This window comes from Dermacentor silvarum, chromosome 8 (assembly GCF_013339745.2).
Source record: "Dermacentor silvarum isolate Dsil-2018 chromosome 8, BIME_Dsil_1.4, whole genome shotgun sequence".
NCBI classification, from domain to species: domain Eukaryota; kingdom Metazoa; phylum Arthropoda; class Arachnida; order Ixodida; family Ixodidae; genus Dermacentor; species Dermacentor silvarum.
The window spans coordinates 1477872-1497467 of NC_051161.1; the positions used below are offsets into that span (position 1 = coordinate 1477872).

The 19596-nt window shown below is 48.5% G+C and overlaps 1 protein-coding gene and 1 long non-coding RNA gene across 2 annotated transcripts in view; one reads left to right on the top strand and one right to left on the bottom strand.

Annotated features, from left to right (window-relative positions):
• The window catches only part of LOC119460513 (intermembrane lipid transfer protein VPS13A), a 1139096-nt gene that overhangs the window by 929388 nt on the left and 190112 nt on the right, over nucleotides 1-19596 (bottom strand). The window contains exon 18 of the mRNA XM_037721434.2: nucleotides 13343-13421. Coding sequence (XP_037577362.2) covers nucleotides 13343-13421 — 79 coding nt within the window. The remainder of the gene's footprint in view (nucleotides 1-13342; nucleotides 13422-19596) is intronic.
• LOC125947490 (uncharacterized) overlaps nucleotides 1-19596 on the top strand; it is a 409960-nt gene that overhangs the window by 276624 nt on the left and 113740 nt on the right. The window lies entirely within an intron of this gene.

A 19596-nucleotide genomic window follows, 5' to 3' on the forward strand; every position in this document is an offset into this window, starting at 1 on the left:
ACCACAAAGGACAAGTAAACTGCTACCTTATGAGTATTTTATTACACTTCACTACGGAAGGAATATTGTGAAAAAAAAATCACAAACATGGCAAACGGATCAAAATACCTGTAATTCAGGAATTTATTGCTCTAGACCAATTAAAGTGAGGATAATAAAACTCGGTGCACAGAACTTAAATTTTAAGTTCATGCGCACCGAGAGGGTATAATTGGGCAAAAGGGCCTGTCACTGCTTCAACGTGCAATCTCGCACCATGGCTGTGTTTCTGTGTTAACCAGTGTGGTAGGGAATAAGAGTAGGAGAAAGCCTGCCTAGGCGCGTTTCCGCAGGTTGTACTGGTTGCGTGACCTGGGGCCCGCCGTGTCGCGGTTTGCCTGCAGTTCGTTGATTGCCTCCTCCTCTTCCCAGTCGTTGCTACGGGCAACAAAAGGTTTGAGGTCAGAGACGTGAACTGGACCGCCGACTGGTCTCCCGAGGGAGTCAGCCAGCTTGTATACCAGAGGTGACTTTTGGTCTCCACTCGGTACGGGCCCCACCATTTGGCCGATAGGGAGGCAGAAATGCCTTTGGCGGCGTCACTGGTAGCATCTGAGGATGAGATCACCGACACCGTAGTGCACGTCCCGATGGGAACGGTTGTATTGGGCCTTTTGTCCAGCTCGTAATTTTGCCAGGTTGGAATGGGCCAGGTCAAGCGCCGCATCCATCCGTGAGTGCAGTTCCGGCGCGTAGCCGGAAAGGCCGGCTGTCGTGGCGCATGCCCTGCTGCCGGGCCGCAGAACGCGAACCATGGGGTTAAGGAAAGTGGGTGTGTACCCGGTTGAATGGTTTACCGTGGACTGCAAGGAGAAGCCTATCTCGTTAAAACAGACATCCCAATCCCTGTGTTGCTGGGCAAAGGCTGCGAGCAAAGGCTTGAGGTTCTGGTTAATCCACTCTGTCGGGTTGGCCTGTGGGTGATACGTGGTTGTCATGTGGTGCTTAATACCAAAGGCAGCAAACGCATCCACGAACACTTTCGCCGTGAAGTAGGACGTGTTGTCCGCTATCAGCTCCGCCGGAAAGCCAAAGCAGTTAAGACCTCGGTAAACTTGTCCCAGATTGCGCGTGCCGTTAACTTCCGAAGGGGAAAAGTTCAACCCATTTCGTGAAGTGATCTGAGACGGCCGGAGAAAAACGGAACCTCGCCGGCTTCTGGGAAAGGGTCCCGTAATGTCACAGGCCGCGACTTGCCAGGGTAACTGGCTGTCGACTGGCTGCATGAGCCCGGGGGGTTTGCCCGCACGAGGCTTCACACATTAGCACACGCGGCATGAGCGGGCATAGTCAAGACCGTCACGCTTCATGCCAGGCCAGGTAGCGGAGCGGCACAACTTTTGGAAAGTCTCAAGGCCACTCGCATGTCCGGCCACCCGCGAGTCGTGGAAATAGCTCAGGGTGGCTTTCCTTACACTGCGTGGTATCACCACCTTGAAAGACTCCTGGGGAGACTCCTCAGATGGGATATAGCGCAGGAGAACTCCATCGGTATCAAGCAGATACGTATCTAACGTGCCTGCAGCAATACTGGCTGCAACGCACTCAGCGGCAACAGCAATACCAGCTGTCCGTGTGTGCCCGACGGCTTTGCCGCCCTGCTCCTCTTTGGAGCTCGACTGCTTGAGCCTGAAAACGATTTAAAATGGTTCGCTCTGCTGAGCCTTTAGCGGCTCTTGCCTGCTGAAGACAATACCAGCAGATGTAATGGGGTTCCCTAGGTACACTTCCTCTCCCGAAGCTGGCAAGTGCCGTTGGGGTTCGCGCTGTTCGAGCCATTGGAGACGCAGGCTCTGGTCGCTATTGAGTGTGAATTTGCACCGTTCGAGTCATGGGAGACAAAGGCTCCGGTTTCTATTGAGTGTGAATTTGCACCGTTCGAGTCATGGGAGACAAAGGCTCCGGTCTCTACTCAGTGCGTGAGGTTCGCACAAGTTGAGTCATTGGAGACTGAGGCTCCGGTCTCTACTTGGCACGAATGCTCGCGGGAGTGGCGGACCAAAGGATCAGACGCCGAAACATGGCATGCGACAAGGCGTCCACCACCTTGTTTGAACTCCATTTCCGGTAGCGCATAACAAGGTTGTACCGCTGCCATGTCAACGCCCAGCGCGCGAAGCGGCCCGATGGCTCGCACAAGCACTTAAGCCGGATTGTACGTCCCCACGGCAAACATTACTCCTTCGCTAAAGCAAACTTCGGAAAGCAAAAAGGACTAACCGTCAGGTGGTCCGCTCAATGCGCGACCGACCCAATGGGGATAGTAAACAGCAATGAGAAGAGCTGGATTGCCACTCCGACAGACGCACGAGGCCTCACACGGCCGGCAAACGGATCGACAGCAGAGCGGGGTGGCTCACGCACATCGAAAATGTTGCTCAGCTGCGCATGAGGCAAGCGGTAGTCGGAAAACACGGCGACATTGTCGGCTGAGCAGGGTAGCTCGCGCTCGACATTGCCTCCCAGCTGCGCTCGGGACAAAGGTAAGCCAGCAAGCATATGCGTGCAAGCATCTAAGCGGGGTGGCTCCGATGCGGCACCTGGGGCACTAAACTGCGCTCGGAACAAAGAGAGGCCAGCGAGTGAGTTTGTGCCAGCACCAAAGCAGGGTGGCTCCATTGCGACACTAGCCTTTGCTCGGGCCAGAGAAAGGTCTGCGAACGAACCAGCAGAGCGGTGTGGCTCCGATGCGGCACATGGCGCAGTGAACGACGCTCGGGACAAAGGGAGGCCGCCAAGCATATTCGTGCGGACATCTAACGGGGTGGCCCCGATGCGGCACGTTGGGCACAACTGCGCTCGGGACAAAGAGCAGCCAGCGAGCGGAGACAGCACGCCGGAGGGCCTAGTCGGCACCTGTTCCCCGCGCATCTCAAACAATTGAGAAAACCCGTAACTGGCATGGCTAAGGACTAGCGTACACATCTGAGCTGTCGACATCATCTACGGCGCTCCAACGAAGGGATCGACAGCATTATATGGGTAGAATAATGGAGGAATAATGCAGAAATCAGTACAAAAATGTGTAATTTAACTGCCTCCAGAGCGGGAACAAATATTCTGCACCCAAAATTAAAGAATGGTATTGCTTTCGTTCAAAAAAGAAGTAAAAGCAGGCAGCTAAAAAGAAAATAAAAGGCCAAAGATGATTCGGCAAGTTGAACTGTTTGTTGGGAAACGCATCGTGGGCTGGGCATTCAATGAGCAAGGTCGGTCAAAATTGGTTGTTGATGGCCTCGTAATTTTTGTATTCGCATAATAATTTTGATCATGTTGCTAACTGTTAGAATAAATGGCGAAAATTTCTCTGGTTTTAAAAGCTAATGAACAGCCATACGTTTTCATAATTACGAGTTTACGGACCTGAAGGAACAGAGCTTTTTTTACCTACATTGATTCTTGCTGCTTTGCGACCTAAAGGATAAACTTCACTCGGCTAGGAAGATTAGCGAAGCAGTCAATGACTTCAGACACGTTGATGCCGACGTCTCTATGGACGTATAAAAGCGCCAGCCTAACCATGCACTCCTCAGACAATGTAGAGCGCAAGTAGTTTTTTTAGTAATCTCGTGTTGAAAAATATTCTCTCTGTGCTGGTAGTGTTCACTGGAAGGCTCATTAGAATCTGCAGCACTTTGTACACACTTACATAGAACCTGCAGTCGCAATGAGAGAGGGCATCTATTCCAGTGCTAAAACCTAAAAGCACTCCTTCGATGTTGTTGGCATCCTTGTTTAGGTACCTTGCACAAACAGTAAGCTGCTCAATTCCAGCAATATCCGTCGTTTCGTCAGCAAGTATGGAGAAGCAGCCTACAGCGTTTACTTTTGCATCTAGGCTTTCTTTGATAATTTCACCACAAATTTCTCTGATTTTTGTACATCTGGGCTTAATTACGAGACATTACTGGGGCAACTTTCCAAATGGTTCTTCAGATCTCCACAATCTGCTCACATGCGAAGAAGCACTCAAACCCATCTACACTCTGAAAATACTTTCAGTGTGGAGATGGGTTTGCACAAGGCTACGAGCGACGGTCAAGAAAGGGCACGACGCTCCTCCACTCCGTAACGCACAAAGGCGCTATGGCACTGAAGGTGGACGGGGTCACTGACCCTCTGACGTCAAACCGAGAGCCCGGCTCTCTGCAGTCGCCGCCGCCGTACAAACACTTTGCAGCCACGGTGGTGGCTGTCCCTTTCATCTTGGCTACGGTGGCATGGCCAGCTGACCTGGCAGTGTCCTTCCCCATCCGGCTGGAGTTCGAGACCGCCACCACCACGAAAGCAACAACTCCGATCTACCAACGGTGAGCCCGTTCCTGCAATCAAGACTGCCCTCGAAACTCCTACGTCTTTGGCCACCGCCCCTAGCCGCAGAACTTTACGCGCCGTTTCCGCTTCGCACCTTGGACACTGTCCCGTGCCAGCAGCCAACTATTTTTGTTAATATTTCTTCCCCCTCTCGCGGCATTTTTTTTCATTACAGAGCGTAGCATTTTATTTTTTTTTATTTTCCACAATCCTTGTATATTATTATTATTATTATAGTGCATGAAATTGTTTTTTATATGTCGGAACGCGGTGTTTTAAGAGTACTTTCTGGGCTGAGGTTAGCATTCAGCTTGTGCATGAAAGACTCAGTTGTCTTTGGTGCATAAGCCCCTACTAGCTGTTTCGACAGGTGCAGGGGGGCATTTAAGAAGAAGAGGATGTGGGGATTAAGGGAGGCGCCGGTGCCATTGCGCGGGCTTCACCTTTTCTGCCATCCCCCTCGTCATACTCGCCCACTCCCAACCAGTTCCAGCGGTGGCGCTCTATACGCGATGGTTTTAAAGTGGTTCGCGGTGAGGGTGGGGCGCTGACGTCACTACATGGCCTCATCGGCTGCTAGCGGCGGAGCGTGGCTCTCTCCGGGACTGGCGCAGGGTACGTACATGCTTTCCTCTCATCCGCCAACACCGCTGTAACTAGGACGTGAGCTCGCGCACGGTGCCTTTGCCCATGCGGGGAGTGCATACATTGTGCTGATCCTTTCCCGACGCTAAGCCGACGAGCGGTGCCTAGTGCTCGCGCGAGGTCATACCACGCCGAGCCGCACTTGCCGATAGCCAGAGCCGAAGGAGATTACCCGAGCTCTCGCGAGATTACCCATTGGTTATCGCCAGAGCAAGTAGCATAGCCGCCGGGACTCTTCCTAGCGGCGTGTCCCAGCTTGAGCCTGTGCTCTCGCAGCGACGTGCTATAGGCACCCGTTATTGTATTTTCGCCTTGGTGCGGGACACCTTTGGTTCCCCGCCGCGCAGGCGTTTGTGCAGTGCTGGTGCCGACGGATTCAATAAACGGTTTCCGTAAACTCAGGGCTTTACTGTGTTTTTGCGTGCATCACTCGGTAGCCCCTTGCGGCCTCTGAGCTCGCGCGCGAGCGGTGCTGGAGGCGACGGCTGACGCGGCCCTGGGGCTCACTAAGCTCGAACCCGCGGTGGTTGGTCTCCTGTGAGACACCAAGAACCCACAGGCTTAAACCCCAGATTAACAAAAACCTATGCAACTGAAACGGATGTTACATTTCCTTTACTGGAAATGAAAGCAAGCATCCTAATTTGTTAACCTAGTACTGTACCTGTATTAGACCAATGAGAGCATCCTAATAGGAGCCATTTAAAACTAGTTATTCAACAAAAATAAGAAAGTGCTAGGAAAGCGTTAACGTACAATCTAATCTGGTATTCCAGAGCAGATTGTATGAGCAAAATTTTATGCCTGCGTGAATTGCCTGCATTGACAATATCTCTAAGCTTTCATATGAACTTTCTTCATGAACAATAATGCAATAGAACTATTGACCTTTGCAAGTTTCAGAATTCAAACACTGCGAAATTTTTTTGGCAATTACATTAAATTTTTAAGATATAGAGAATATAAAGTGTGCCTAGTACAAGTACAGACTGAGCACACTTGAGTGGAAGAGTGGCCAGTTGCGGAATGCAACAGTGTTCATAGCTGCTACCTTAAGGCAACTGCAAGGTTCCATGTATGTTTCTCTTAATGCGCATAGACCTGGCAAATGGCATGATCATGCATAGTCTCAGTGCAGTGTTTGCCTATGCTTATTTTCGCAATAGATGAGATCCAATGCACTTGTTGGAATAGACAAGAAGTGAAGCTTTCACACCACGGTCCATTAAATTCTATAAAACTAACTGCAATGTGTACAATTCTCTTTATTTTCATCCAATACAACGTGGACTCCTATGCAATGTTTGCTTATGCACCGCACAGTTCACAACTTTAATGTCATAACAGAAAGCTCGTTGAACTCATTGGCAGCTCACTAAGACTTCGACCAACCCATGAGTTCTTGCGTGCATTTCAGAAGGAAGAAAGGGCTCATTGCAGATCCCAGTATTGAAATGTATGGGCAACAAATACCCGTGACCAAAGAGCATAAATTTTTAGGCATTGTACTTGACTTTAAGCTTACTTTCATTCCACACATGAAATATCTTAAGGTGAAATGCCTAAAAACTATGAACTTACTGAAAATTTTATCTCATACAACATGGGGCAGTGACAGGAAGTGTTTAATGAATCTTTACAAGAGTCTCATTTGATCGCCATTGGACTATGGTGCCATGGTATATCACTCTACTGCCTCGAGCACACTAAAGAAGCTAGATCCTGTCCACCATCTAGGTATCCGCCTGACCACTAGCACTTTCAGAACAAGCCCTATTGAAAGTTTATACGTAGAACCAAATGAGTGGTCACTCCATCTGCAGAGAGCATACATCAGCCTCACATATTTTCTCAAAGTTCACTCTAATCATGAGCATCCCTGTTCTAATACCTCTTCACTTTATGACTTTCCTGACTGCGTATTAGGGAGCTTAGCGAAGAAACGGATGTCCCACTCCTCGAACATCGCTTAATGCCTCCAGCCAAGCTGTTACCACCTTGGGAGTGGCAGGTAGCAGAATGTGAAATATCCTTTGTAGAAGCTACAAAGCACGCTTCAGAGGTCGAAATCCGAATGCGTTTCCTAGAGCTCCGGTCCAAGTACTCATGCACAGAATTTTACAGAGATGCTTTTGAGTCGCATGCCGGAGTACTGTTATACAGCCGTTGCTCATTCCGTCTCGTAATCCGATGTACTCCACCCGGAAACAAGTATCTTTACGGCTGAGGCCTATGCACTATTGTCAGCTGTAAAGCATATAAGGAAATCAAAACTTCAAAAAAACTTATATTTACAGACTCCCAAAGCATTGTAAAAGCCTTGAAGTCACTCTGTAAACACAAAAATCGTGTACTCACTGAGCTCCATTCCATTCTATGTAGAGCGTATATATCTAACCAGCATGTCATTACAGTTAAACCTGGATATAACGAAATTGACAAATTCCCGAAAAACTTCGTTATAAAGAGGAATTTGTTTTATGCAGGTTCAGCACGAAAATTCGAAAAAGAAACGCTTACCGTATTTACTCGGTTCTAATGCGCCCTCGATTGTAACGCGCACCCATTTTCCGTGACCAAAAGAGAGGAAAAAAAATCCTTTACAGTACCGCGCACCTCATGCTTTCATACAGAAATAAAACTATCACTCAAGATTAACTCCCAATACACTAAAGTTGCGATGAACAAAAAGGTCGCCGGTTTTCGGGCGAAACTGGGATGAAGAGCGAGTAACACGATGGCGTCATAGCGTCGTATAGTGTCACCTAGTGTCATGTCAATGAAGTGAAGCGCAGACACTTGCGCAGTAACCAAAAAAGGGCGCTGCCAGCGCGTTGGAAAAAAGATGTTTTTTTTTTTCTTCAACAACATCAACTGGAAAATGAGAGTGCCAGCTTGGCGAGCTAGGCCAGCTGCTGCAAGCGCCGGGATCAGGTTTGAATGGAGGGGGAAAGGTCACGCCCGTGGCGGTAAGATCGCCGAGTTGAGGGATGCAGGCCCACCTCGCGCACACACGCGCACGTGCTCTCGCCTCGCAGTCGCCATGAATTAGAGCATGCCAAGCGTGACGCCGCCGCTTCGCATTCCCTCGCGGCGGAGAAGGTGCTTCCAGTTGCTGCTCGTGCAAAAATGACAAAATTTGGGGCGAAATCTCTAGGTTATCGGCGGGGAAAATTCGTTATTTCGAGGGGGTCTCCCCACTTCGTTACGTAGAGGTCTCAAATACAAGTGCTTCTATGGAGTAACGGCGGGGAATAGAAAAACTTCGTTATATCCAGGAATTCGTTATATGGAGGTTCGTTGCAAGCAGGTTTAACTGTATATGCTGGGTGCCTGGACATAGAGGCATTGAGGGGAATATGCTAGCAGACCAAATGGCCACATCAGCTACATCGCACGCTATTAACCCTACAGCTGCTGTTCCTGCAACAGATTTGAAGCCTTTCTTGCGAAAGAAACTGTGAAGCGGCTGGCAACGCGTGTGGCACGCTGAAAGAAATAATAAGCTTCACTTAATTAAGCCACAGTTAGGTTTCTGGCTCTTCGCAATGAAAACACGACAAACTGCTGTCCTATTCTTCGTCTCAGAATAGGAAACATATGGCACCGACAGTTTTTTGCTGACTCGCGATGAACCACCAACCTGTGGTAGATGTAGTGAGAGGCTGGCTGTCCTCCTGGTGTGTCAGGAAGCGAAAACAAAGAGAAACATTTTCCTCTAGCATACCGATATCATGTCCCTCTCCATCCCATTATGTTTCTTGGTGAAGAACCACTTTTTAACACCAAAGCAGTCTTGGTTTTCTTGAATGACGTCATATTACATGTAATTGGCCCAATAAATTCGTAGCACATCCGCTCGCGAGAGGATGGTGCTGCGATAGGGCTAAGTATAGCACATGCCTCCAGGCACTTGTGTTTCAAGGGGTCTGGTTATGCAGTAGTGCTTCTAGCCCATTTTTTTCATCTGACATGTTTTGTATATCATATCATTCTTTCACAATGCATTTTCATGTTCAGAATACACATCATTAATCATTACCATAAACTTATTACATGTAGACTTTACGTACTTTACAGCGACTATTTTTAAGCCCCTTTACAGCCACGTGACATTTCCTTCTCAGAATTCATCCCTCCACTGCGAACTCACTAACACTGGCGTGGTGCTCTTTGGACGTACCTGGCCCTTGCGCCACTTAACAACACAAATTCATTCATTCATTCATTCATTCATTTATTGAGGCAGAGCAAGATTGCCTGTGTCGAATTTTGGTGAACATTAGCCAGAGCAAACTCGGCTGAGCAGAATTTGGGTTAATGCGAGTCGGAGCAAGCTCAGCTGACTCGAATATTTGTGAATATGAGCGGAAGCAAGCTCGGTTGAATCTGAGTCCTCGTGAGCTATGTTCAGCAGAATATTGGCGAGTCTGCACAAACATGCCATTAAATCACACCACAAAATAAATCAGTAAATAGCTGCATCTCAGAACCTAACAAAAATAAGATTGAGATACACAAATGCCATATTGTCTGCACATATCTTGCACATTGCATTATACTTTAATAATCGATTCAGTAAGGACAGGCTGCGATTATATGAGTTTATGGAGTAATACGTGTAACGCAAACTCATGATCAAGTTTGCTTCACATTGGGCACGGCCTATGCCTTGTGACATGTCTGCACACTTGATTAGCTGTGCATGTGCAAGAATCATCTGCTCTTGAAAGGATGCTATCATTCGCAGGAAGGGATGCAACCGCCTGACTTCACTGCACGATTTTGACTTAGCTTTGTTTAATGTATTATTATCAACTAAAAAAAATTAAATTATGGGGTTTTACGTGCCAAGACCACGATCTCATTATGAGGCACGCCGTAGTGGGGGACTCCGGAAATTTGGACCAACTGGGGTTCTTTAACGTGCACCTAAATCTAAGTTGTGGGGATGCGCGACTCTCACGCGTCTCCTGTAATCCCGCTTCTCCGCGTGGCTAAGCGCCGGCGGCGGTCGTAGTGGTTGCGGCGCATTGCGAGAGATTGCGCGAGTGTCGCGATGCCAACGCCACCAAACAGCGGGGTGATTTGTGAGAAAAAGGTGGAAGGCGCTCGCTCTTCGGGCTTGGGATCGGCGTCCAACATGCACGAATGCTTCGCGCGTGCGCCAGCCCACTTCGCGGGACGGTCTCGCAAGGCTAAGAGCAGGACACCGGTATGGACAAACACGGATCGTTCGAACGCGCTACCATTCACGTGACTGTACATGTGAACAACTAGGCGATGGAGTCATAGCATGGGGCGAACATATTCACTCGCTATTCGGTCGCGGTGAGTCGGACTTCCTTGATTTCTCGCGCGCCCATGTGAATGTTCTATTGGTAGTAATTCGGCTAGCATGTATTAGTGTATGAAAGGTGCAAAAAACGCCCTTTTGATTGTTTGCACTACTGTGTTGTCGTTCCTTTGTCCCAAGAGCCCGAGTGAGACCCCACAAAGTACACGGATGTTTTCGCATTTCACCCCCACCAAAATGCGGCCGCAGTGGCTGGGATTCGATCCCGCGACCTCGTGCTCAGCAACCCAACACCAGTTATTATCAACTATTGTAAAAACAAGGTGTTTTCCTGCTTTCCACATTGCTGCATGTGTTTTACAGGAGGGACACAGAGAGAGAAGCAAGGAAATTATATTTATGGTGAAGTGGTTTCTTAGAACACTGCAATATGTTACAAGCAGCATAAACAAAAGAAATTCAATGCGCTGAAGTAAGTGCAACATGTAATTACCTTTTAAAGTGAGGGTTAATATAGGTGCAGTAACGATACGAAGTCTGTAACGCATAGAAAGTTTATTCATTTCTGTGCAGGAGAAAAATGATACATCAGAAAAACAGCGATAAAACTGTTTAAATAATGCTTATCGTGCATTAACGCTTAGAAAACAAATTGACGACGGTGTTTATTCCTAGTCAAAGTGTTAAATATGCTATTGTGGAAAATTCATTACGATATATAGTCTGCACGTTGCTTTGCGAGCTTAATAAGCAGTCGCATATCGCACCGTAAGTAACAGAACCTTGAAGTAAGATAATTCCTCGGGGAAAATACGTGTGAAAAAACAGTTTTAGTTTAGCGTACGCTATACACTATAGTACAGCATACACTAAGCAGCGCACATTAGTTTTAGTTGACCTGCGAGATCTTACGATCTTAGAGGCCATATACCGTCGTCGCGCCTATCTCCCAACTTCGCCGATAGGTGGCGCTGATATCTCGAAGGTATTCCTCATTAGGCTTCGTCTCGTTCGAAACGAGAAGCGATCTCGAAAACTCCACAAGGTTATCCATAATACACTGTCGTCGAAGTGGCCCGAGACTTACAGAAAGCCGTTTACACAGTCATTTGCTACAAACGAAGTGAATTCTACAAAATCAATGCGAAATTCAATTCGAAGCGGACAGCAGGGACTGCCGCCATGTTTTACGTAAACTACGTAAACTACGCAAAGATGGTAACACTAAATCTGAGAAATAGCGTGCGTATGCTATGGATCGTTAATCAATCTGCGCAGTGACAATCCCGCTATTTTATAGCGTACGCTAAACTAAAACTGTCGAAAGCCGAAACCAACATACTGCAACAAGACAGTTTTGGTGTACCCAACTCACAGCGGTTGCTAAGGAGGGGCGTCGTGGCGTCAGCTTGCGTTTCGTCGGCTGGCAAGCCCCATCAGCCCCCCCCCTGACTACGCCCCTGGGTCTACTATGCTTTGTACAGTGGCAGCCGGTTTCCTTAAGTCAGCTTTGCCGCACAAGTTTTATTGCGATAGCAATTATATGGACACTCAAAAGCAGATTTCTGCCGTCGCCGTCGCCGTGAGTTTCCGTATGACGTCAATGGAGATGAAATCGTCGCCGCGCGCCGAACGCTGTATGTGCGAGTGAAAGGGCGCGAGGGGCGCGCGCTTTCACGGGGAGTGAACGCACGGCAGAGAACAAACACGCGTTCTGCGCCGTGCTCCCTTAAGGGCTGCAGAAGTAGGCGTCTCTTTCCTCCTTTACAATCACCATATATGTAGAGCAAACGCGCCTTTTTCCGACGCGCGAGAGGCCGTGGGGGAGGGGGGGAGGGGAGGGAAGGGAGGCGAAGTTTAGCTGCGGCACCAAGTGTCTATTTATATCAGAGGCTCCGGCAACAGTCACCAACGCCGCACGCATTTTGAGCGAACGCGGGCAAAACGCCGATGGCGTCGACAACAGTTCTGCGTGTTGCCGGTGCTGCTGCATGTCCAAGTTTATACAGCTGACAAAGCTAATATCATTACTCTGTATAGCTCTCTACAAATTTGCTATCGCAATTGATGCTTCGCCTTTTAGGAGAAACTGCGACAACTTTTTAAAGGCAGATTCGCTGCAATACACCGGAGTTATGCCGCAAAGCATACAAACGCCACGAAAGCAGTTTTTGGTTTATTTTCTTGGAAAAAAAAGGCGTACGTTAAAATGATAAATACCATCATCAGAAATCGTGAGTGAGCTACCGTTATCACTTTCAGATCTTGATAGGGCAGGCTGAAAATAGGCGTTTTCGACGGGAGATGACGTGTGCAACGCATTCACTGTCCCCTAATGCTGTCAAGACAGACGCTGCCAGTAAAGGGGTCGCTATTGGTGTCACCATAGGGTTCAGGCACTTGCAAACCAACTGATTAAGTTCGAATTATCTGGTGACGGCCAATTTTAGGATTACAATAACGAAAGTTTGCGCCCATAGAAATGCATGGGCGCTGGTCAGGTCCTTTGGTGGAGATCAAATTAACCGGAGTGCTGCACAGCACTCAGCACCCTTTCTTTTGCAGCCTGAGGGCACACACATAGCGGCGAGCTAGATTACATGAGGCAACACCTGACGTGGCCCCAAGGCTCGGTAAGCACAAATCTGCAGGGGTTGCTTTTCCTGCCTGATAACCCCTGGGACCACCCAAGAGACGTTCCGTTAGGGAGCATGTTATGCTTCAACCAATTTCCACATTCACATTCTCCACATTAATGGAAGACAAATCCAGAACAAAAGGGTTCACACTTTCTTCAGTACAAATGCACAGAAACCTTCACTTCTGCTGGCAAGTCATCGTAGATATCGAGTGAAAAACATCCTGGCTGCAACTTGTGCAGACTGAAATCTTTACCTGTTATGGCTCCAATGGAACACACGGCACTATTACGAGCATGTTCTTGTCAAAACCCTGACTGGCAACTGGTCAGATGCAGTCACTAGCTCTTTAACAATTCAAGTATGAGAACAGAGCTCTTGGGACACCTTGTGCATAAGAAGTGCCCACCTCAAGCAGAAGGGAATCCATCTGGAGGTCACTCTTGAAGCTCAGCTTCCCCATGTCAATCACAAGGATGTTGCCACTCCTATAAGGGGAACACACATGCATCAAAGAAGTGCTCCTCCCACTACTGTCAGCACTCCAACAAGCAACACAGCACTTCCATGTGTTGTGTTGTTTCTACAGCACAACACTTCGTGAGAAAAGCTGTCGAAATAAGACCGAAGCTGTGGTCTAGACAGGGCTAATGGTACAAAGGTTGCACAGACACATGACAAGGTTAGAATAAATGGCCACACAAAATGAGGCAAACGATGCCTTCAGTGAAACAGTACAGAACACCGCTTATGCTGTTGACAAGTGTGGTATGCATAAAAGTGACAGCTCATCCAGCACATGTGAACCAGCACAACTTCAACTTCTATTACTGTGACACTGCCAATAAAATTACAGAGGTCGAATATTTCTTACTTTTCCAAAGCTACTATCAAGACATGGCTACACAATCTCATACTTAATGACTGTATAGTGCAGGCCAGTTGAAAAATAATCAGATAGTACGGAAATTGACAAGGTGGCAGTGTTGCTATATAACTATTCAAGAATCTATCATGGAAAATCATGATTGAAAGCAACGTTTCCAAAACAGCATACAGTTAAACCTGGTTATAACGAAATTGACAAATTCCCGAAAAACTTCGTTATAAAGAGGATTTCGTTATATGCAGGTTCGGCACGAAAATTCGAAAAATAAACGTTTATCGTATTTACTCGATTTTAACGCGCCCTCAATTGTAACGCGCACCCGTTTTCCGCTTTCGTCGAAGCACTCATGCTCGGAATGCCACACCAGGTACCGGATGCGTGGACGCGTGTCGTTTCGCACAAGCGCGAGGCATCGGAAACGAAGAGCGAGCGTCACGATGGCGTCGCAGCGTCGTATAGTGTTACAGTAGAACCTCGCTGTTAAGTTTCCGGGGGCTACGTTTTCCAGTCTGTTACGTCGTTTTCGGCCAGTCCCGGACAGCTCCCATAGAACTCAATGCGTCATGCAGCGAGCGGCAAGTTGCCGCGCGTCAGCGCCTTGCCGCGAGGCCACCGTGGCACGCGCACGTCTCGCCGCGCGGCAGCGCGATAAGATCTCCGGCGCTCTCCGAACCGACGAGCAACACCGCGAGCGCTCGTTGTTTCATGCGAGAGACGACGATCGTCAATTGAAAACCCGGCGCGGACCGGCGGCGTTCCGGTTGTGATGGCTCCGTGACGTCACCCTCGTCGCTCTTGATTGGTTCTTCATCTTGGTGGCACGCGGCATTTGCCGCAGAAACCATTTCGCGCGGCACGCCGCAAGACCCCCGATTCCTGCCGCTTTTGCCGCGCGTTTCTGACGCACGTTTTTGCTGCGTGTTTTTACCGCTAGTGTGGCCGTACCCTAAGACCAAGGGCGGTAACGCAGTTGCCGCACGCCGTACGCTGTACGTGCGAGTGAAAACGTGGGAGGGGAGCCGACGACCGCGTCTAAATCTCGCGCGCGCAAGAAAAGCAGGCAGGAAGAGCGCCTTCTTCCAGTGCGCTCGAGGCAGCGGCGAGGGAGCGAGGGGGAGGGATAGCGGGGCAGCGCGCGGTCGCGCAGGCTGTATCTTGAAAGCGATCTGCGTTGGGGAAGAGTCTAGCAGTGTAGGTGCGTCGGCTGCTCGTAGCTTTCTGCGTGCTGTGTGTTCTCGGTGCTCCGTTTATGTTGAAGCGATAGACAACAGCACGAAGGTCACTTCAGTCGCTTCTCCAGCGGCGCTTCCACACGCCGCAAGCGTGTCCAACTCCAGAGATCAGATAGAATTCGCTGAACTGTCAAAACTGATCAACAAGAAGAAAGTAAGGGATATCCGAAATTATAACGTGAGAAAGATTGAGGAAGCCGTAAAATATGGATGCAGCATTAAATCAGTAAGAAGAAAGCTAGGCATAGGACAAGGCAAGATGTGTGCACTAAAAGATAAGCATGGTAATATCATCAGCAATTTCGATGGCATAGTAAAAGCAGCGGAAGAATTCTATACTGACCTGTACAGTGCCCAAAACAGCCAAGCTAATTTCATTCGAAATAGTGATGAACCGGATACAGAGGCTCCTCCTATATCTAGAGATGAAGTTAGAAGGCCCTTGAAAGAAATAACCAGGGGAAAAGCTGCTGGAGAAGATGGAATAACAGTAGATTTAATCAAAGATGGAGGATATATCCTGCTTAAAAAGCTTGCGGCCCTTTATAAGCAATACCTCACAACTTCAAGTGTACCAGAGAGCTGGAAAAATGCCAGCATTATACTAATCCACAAGAAGGGAGACGTTAAAGAATTCAAGAATTACAGACCCAATAGCTTGCTTTCAGTATTGTATAAAATATTCACCAAGATAATTTCCAAAAGAATCAGGGCAACACTTTACTTCAGCCAACCAAGAGAACAGGCTGGCTTCAAGAAGGGATATTCTACGATGGATCATATCAATGTCATCAATCAGGTAATCGAGAAATCTTAGGAGTACAATCAACCTCTCTATATGGCTTTCATAGATTATGAAAAGGCATTCGATTCAGTAGAGATACCAGCAGTCATAGAGGCATTGCGTAATCAAGGAGTACAGGAGGCATACGTGAATATCTTAGCAAATATCTACAAGGATTCCACAGCTACCTTGGTTCTCCACAAGAAAAGTAGAAAGTTACCCATCAAGAAAGGGGTCAGGCAAGTAGACACAATCCCTCCAATGCTATTCACTGCATGCTTAGAAGAAGTATTCAAGCTCTTAGACTAGGAAGGCTTAGAAGTGAGGATCAACAACGAATATCTCAGCAACCTTTGGTTTGCAGATCACATTGTCCTATTCAGCAACAATGGAGACGAATTACAGCAAATGATTGAGGACCTTAATCGAGAAAGTGTAAGACTTGGGTTGAAGATGAATATGCAGAAGACAAAGATAATGTTCAATAGCCTGGCAAGGGAACAAGAATTCAGGATGGCCAGTCAGCCTCTACAGTCGATAAAATAGTACGTTTATCTAAGTCAATTACTCACAGGGGACCCTGATCATGAGAAAGAAATTCACAGAAGAATAAAATTGGGTTGGAGTGCATACGGCAGGCATTGCCAAATCCTTACCACTGTCGTTGAAAAGAAAAGTGTACAATCATTGCATTCTACCGATGCTAACATATGGGACAGAAACTTGGAGGTTAACAAAGAAGCTCGAGAACAAGTTAAGGACCGCACAAAGAGCAATGGAACGAAAAATATTAGGACTAACGTTAAGAGACGGGAAGTGAGTGGTGTGGATCAGAGAACAAACGGGGATAGCCGATATTCTAGTTGACATGAAGCGGAAGAAATGGAGCTGGGCAGGCCATGTAATGCGTAGGATGGATAACCGATGGACCATTAGTGTTACAGAATGGATACCCAGAGAAGGGAAGCGCAGTCGAGGTCGGCAGAAAACCAGATTGGGTGATGAAGTTCGGAAATTTGCAGGTGCAAGTTGGAATACGCTAGCGCAAGACAGGGGTAATTGGAGATCGCAGGGAGAGGCCTTCGTTCTGGAGTGGACATAAAATATAGACTGATGATGATGATGATGACATTCGGTCATGCCCTCAGTGCCAACGCTGCAAGGTTCCTGTTCAGCTCCCGTGTCCTGCCAGGCCCTTCAATTGCTTTGGCATTGACCTATGGACCCCTTCCAAGCACGGCTTCTGGAAACCGCTGGATAGTCGTCACCATCAACCACTTGACGCGATACGCATTAACAGCCGCTCTGCCAGCTGCCACAGCTCGTGATATAGCATCCTATCTCCTGAAAAACTTTGTTCTCCGTCATGGTGCACCTCACGAACTTTTGAGCGATAGAGGACGTATGTTCCTCTCCGAAGTTGTAAACGCGCTCCTTGCTGAATGTCACATCGTTCATCGCACCACCACCGCCTACCATCCTCAAACTAATGGTCTGACGGAAAGATTTAACCGCACCCTCGGCGACATGCTCTCCAAGTACGTCGCCTCTGATAATACTGATTGGGACCTTATTTTGCCATTCATCACGTTCAGCTACAACACTGCACTACAGGCGACCACAAACTTTTCCCCATTCTTCCTCTTGTATGGCCGCGAACCTTCGACTACCCTCGACACCATTCTTCCGTACAGACCCAACTCATCCGAATGTATGCCCATCTCTGAAGCTGCCCGCCGCGCCGATGAATGCCGTCAGCTCGCCCGTTCCTTTACAGCCATCGCCTAATGGCAACAAAAATCTTGACGTGACGATGATCACCCGCACTGTCACTTTCTTCCGGACTCCTTTGTGTGGTTTTGGATTCCTGCCGCTCCTGCTGGCCTCTCATCCAAGCTCGTCTCTAAATATCAAGGACCCTACCGCGTTGTAGCACAGACATCGCCTGTGAACTATATTGTCGAGTGTCACGAGCGAAAGCAGACGACGCTTGGTGCGCACGTGTCTTGCGCCTTGGCGCCGAGCTCGCGCTCGCGAGAGGGGCTCGAGCAATAAAGAAGAAGGGTCAGGCAGTCCCTTCCTGGTCTCCACTGTGTCTGGATGCGTCTTATGCCGCCCCGGAACCCATAGAAACCGACGACCACAACGGCACGTCACATTTGGCGCCCAACGGCTCGGGGTGAGCTATGAAGACGTTTATTCCCTTTTGATGTGGGGTCGTCGCTCGCTGCGCGTTCCTTTGGTCGAACCATTGCCTTCAGGACAGCGTCGGCTCCGTAAACCCAACATGGCGACCGCCCAGTGTTCCATCGATGTGTTCGAACAGTTGGATGACGCCGCCCGGGTGGAAGCCTACAGGACAGCCGTGTCCGAAGCAGGTGCCCTAAAAACCGAAGTGGATCAGCTCCGGCGCGAATTGGAAGGACTGAAAATAATGTTTTCGAATGGACACGACTCCGTCAAAGAAGTCGACGCACCAAAGCCACCTCTTGACCCGCAGTTGCAGGCAAGTCACGACTTCTTTTGCAACTTACTCGCTCCAATTGTGGAACGCATCGAGCGCTTGGAGTCGAAAACGCGTGAGGACTCGGACGCCGAATCCTGCCAAAGTACGGAGACGAGCGCTGCGTCGATAAATCTTCAACGCGGCGCGGGAAACCAACGCGGCAAAGCTAAAGACGAAGCTACTTTATGCATCTCTAACAGCTCGGGTGAAGACGCTCGCGACCGACTTTCAAGTTTCGCAGCTAGCTCCTTACCGCATCTTGGGAAAGATGTCACCGCTTGGTTTCATCAAGTTGATTTTTGGTTCAGAACCTTCAGCGTTCATGAAGAGGTCGCGATACCCTTCATTATCTCTAGGCTCCCAGCTAAGGATTTCACATGGATGCGCCACCACGCAAAGATGGTCAATATCGCTACTTGGGCTGATGTGAAGGCAGCGTTCCGTCGCCGTTACAACATTGACTGTGATGTAACCTCTAAGCAGCGAATGTTCGGAGCTACACAACGAGCTGGAGAGTCGTGTACAGACTTTGCTTACCGCAAGTTGGACCTCATGGAACAATGCAATTATCCGGTATTGCAAAAGGAGAAGTGTCAGGTCATCATGGCTACGCTTTCAGACAAGGCCAAGAAACACTTCTTTGACAAGAATTTTGAGAAACTAAATGACATGATAGACTCTTTTCTGCGCTTTGACCAGATCAGCAATACCGAGGAAAACGTTAAAGTTCTGGTTGCGGTTGAACCTCCCACATCGCAGACCACGGAACGCCCCGTTTTGGTAAAGCGTTCGTCTCGGAAGTCTATGCGGAATCGTCAGCGCAAGGAGAGCATGGAGTCTAGCGGTTCCTCAGAAAATCAGCTACCCCAGAAAAACCTACCTCAAAGGGAACATGAAGTGAAGCTGCCTCCGAGGAATCCGACTTATTATTCACCGCGTGTTTTTAACAGATCTCAAGGGAACACCTCCAGGATTCGTAAACTATGCTTGAACTGCTCTAGAAGCGGACATTTTGTCACACAGTGTCGTCTGCCACTAACTGCAGAATTTTTTAAGTGGCAGGAGGAATTTGAGTCCACCAGCCCAAAAGAGCAGGGAAACGATCAACTGGTGACGCCAATGCCCGCGAGCAGTCATCAGTGATTGAGCAGGTGTCTTGTTCTACAGAAGCGGGTATTTTTTCCGTTCCTGTCATCATCAACGGACAAACGTTTAAAGGCATCTTGGACTCAGGTGCTGTGAAAAGTCTGAT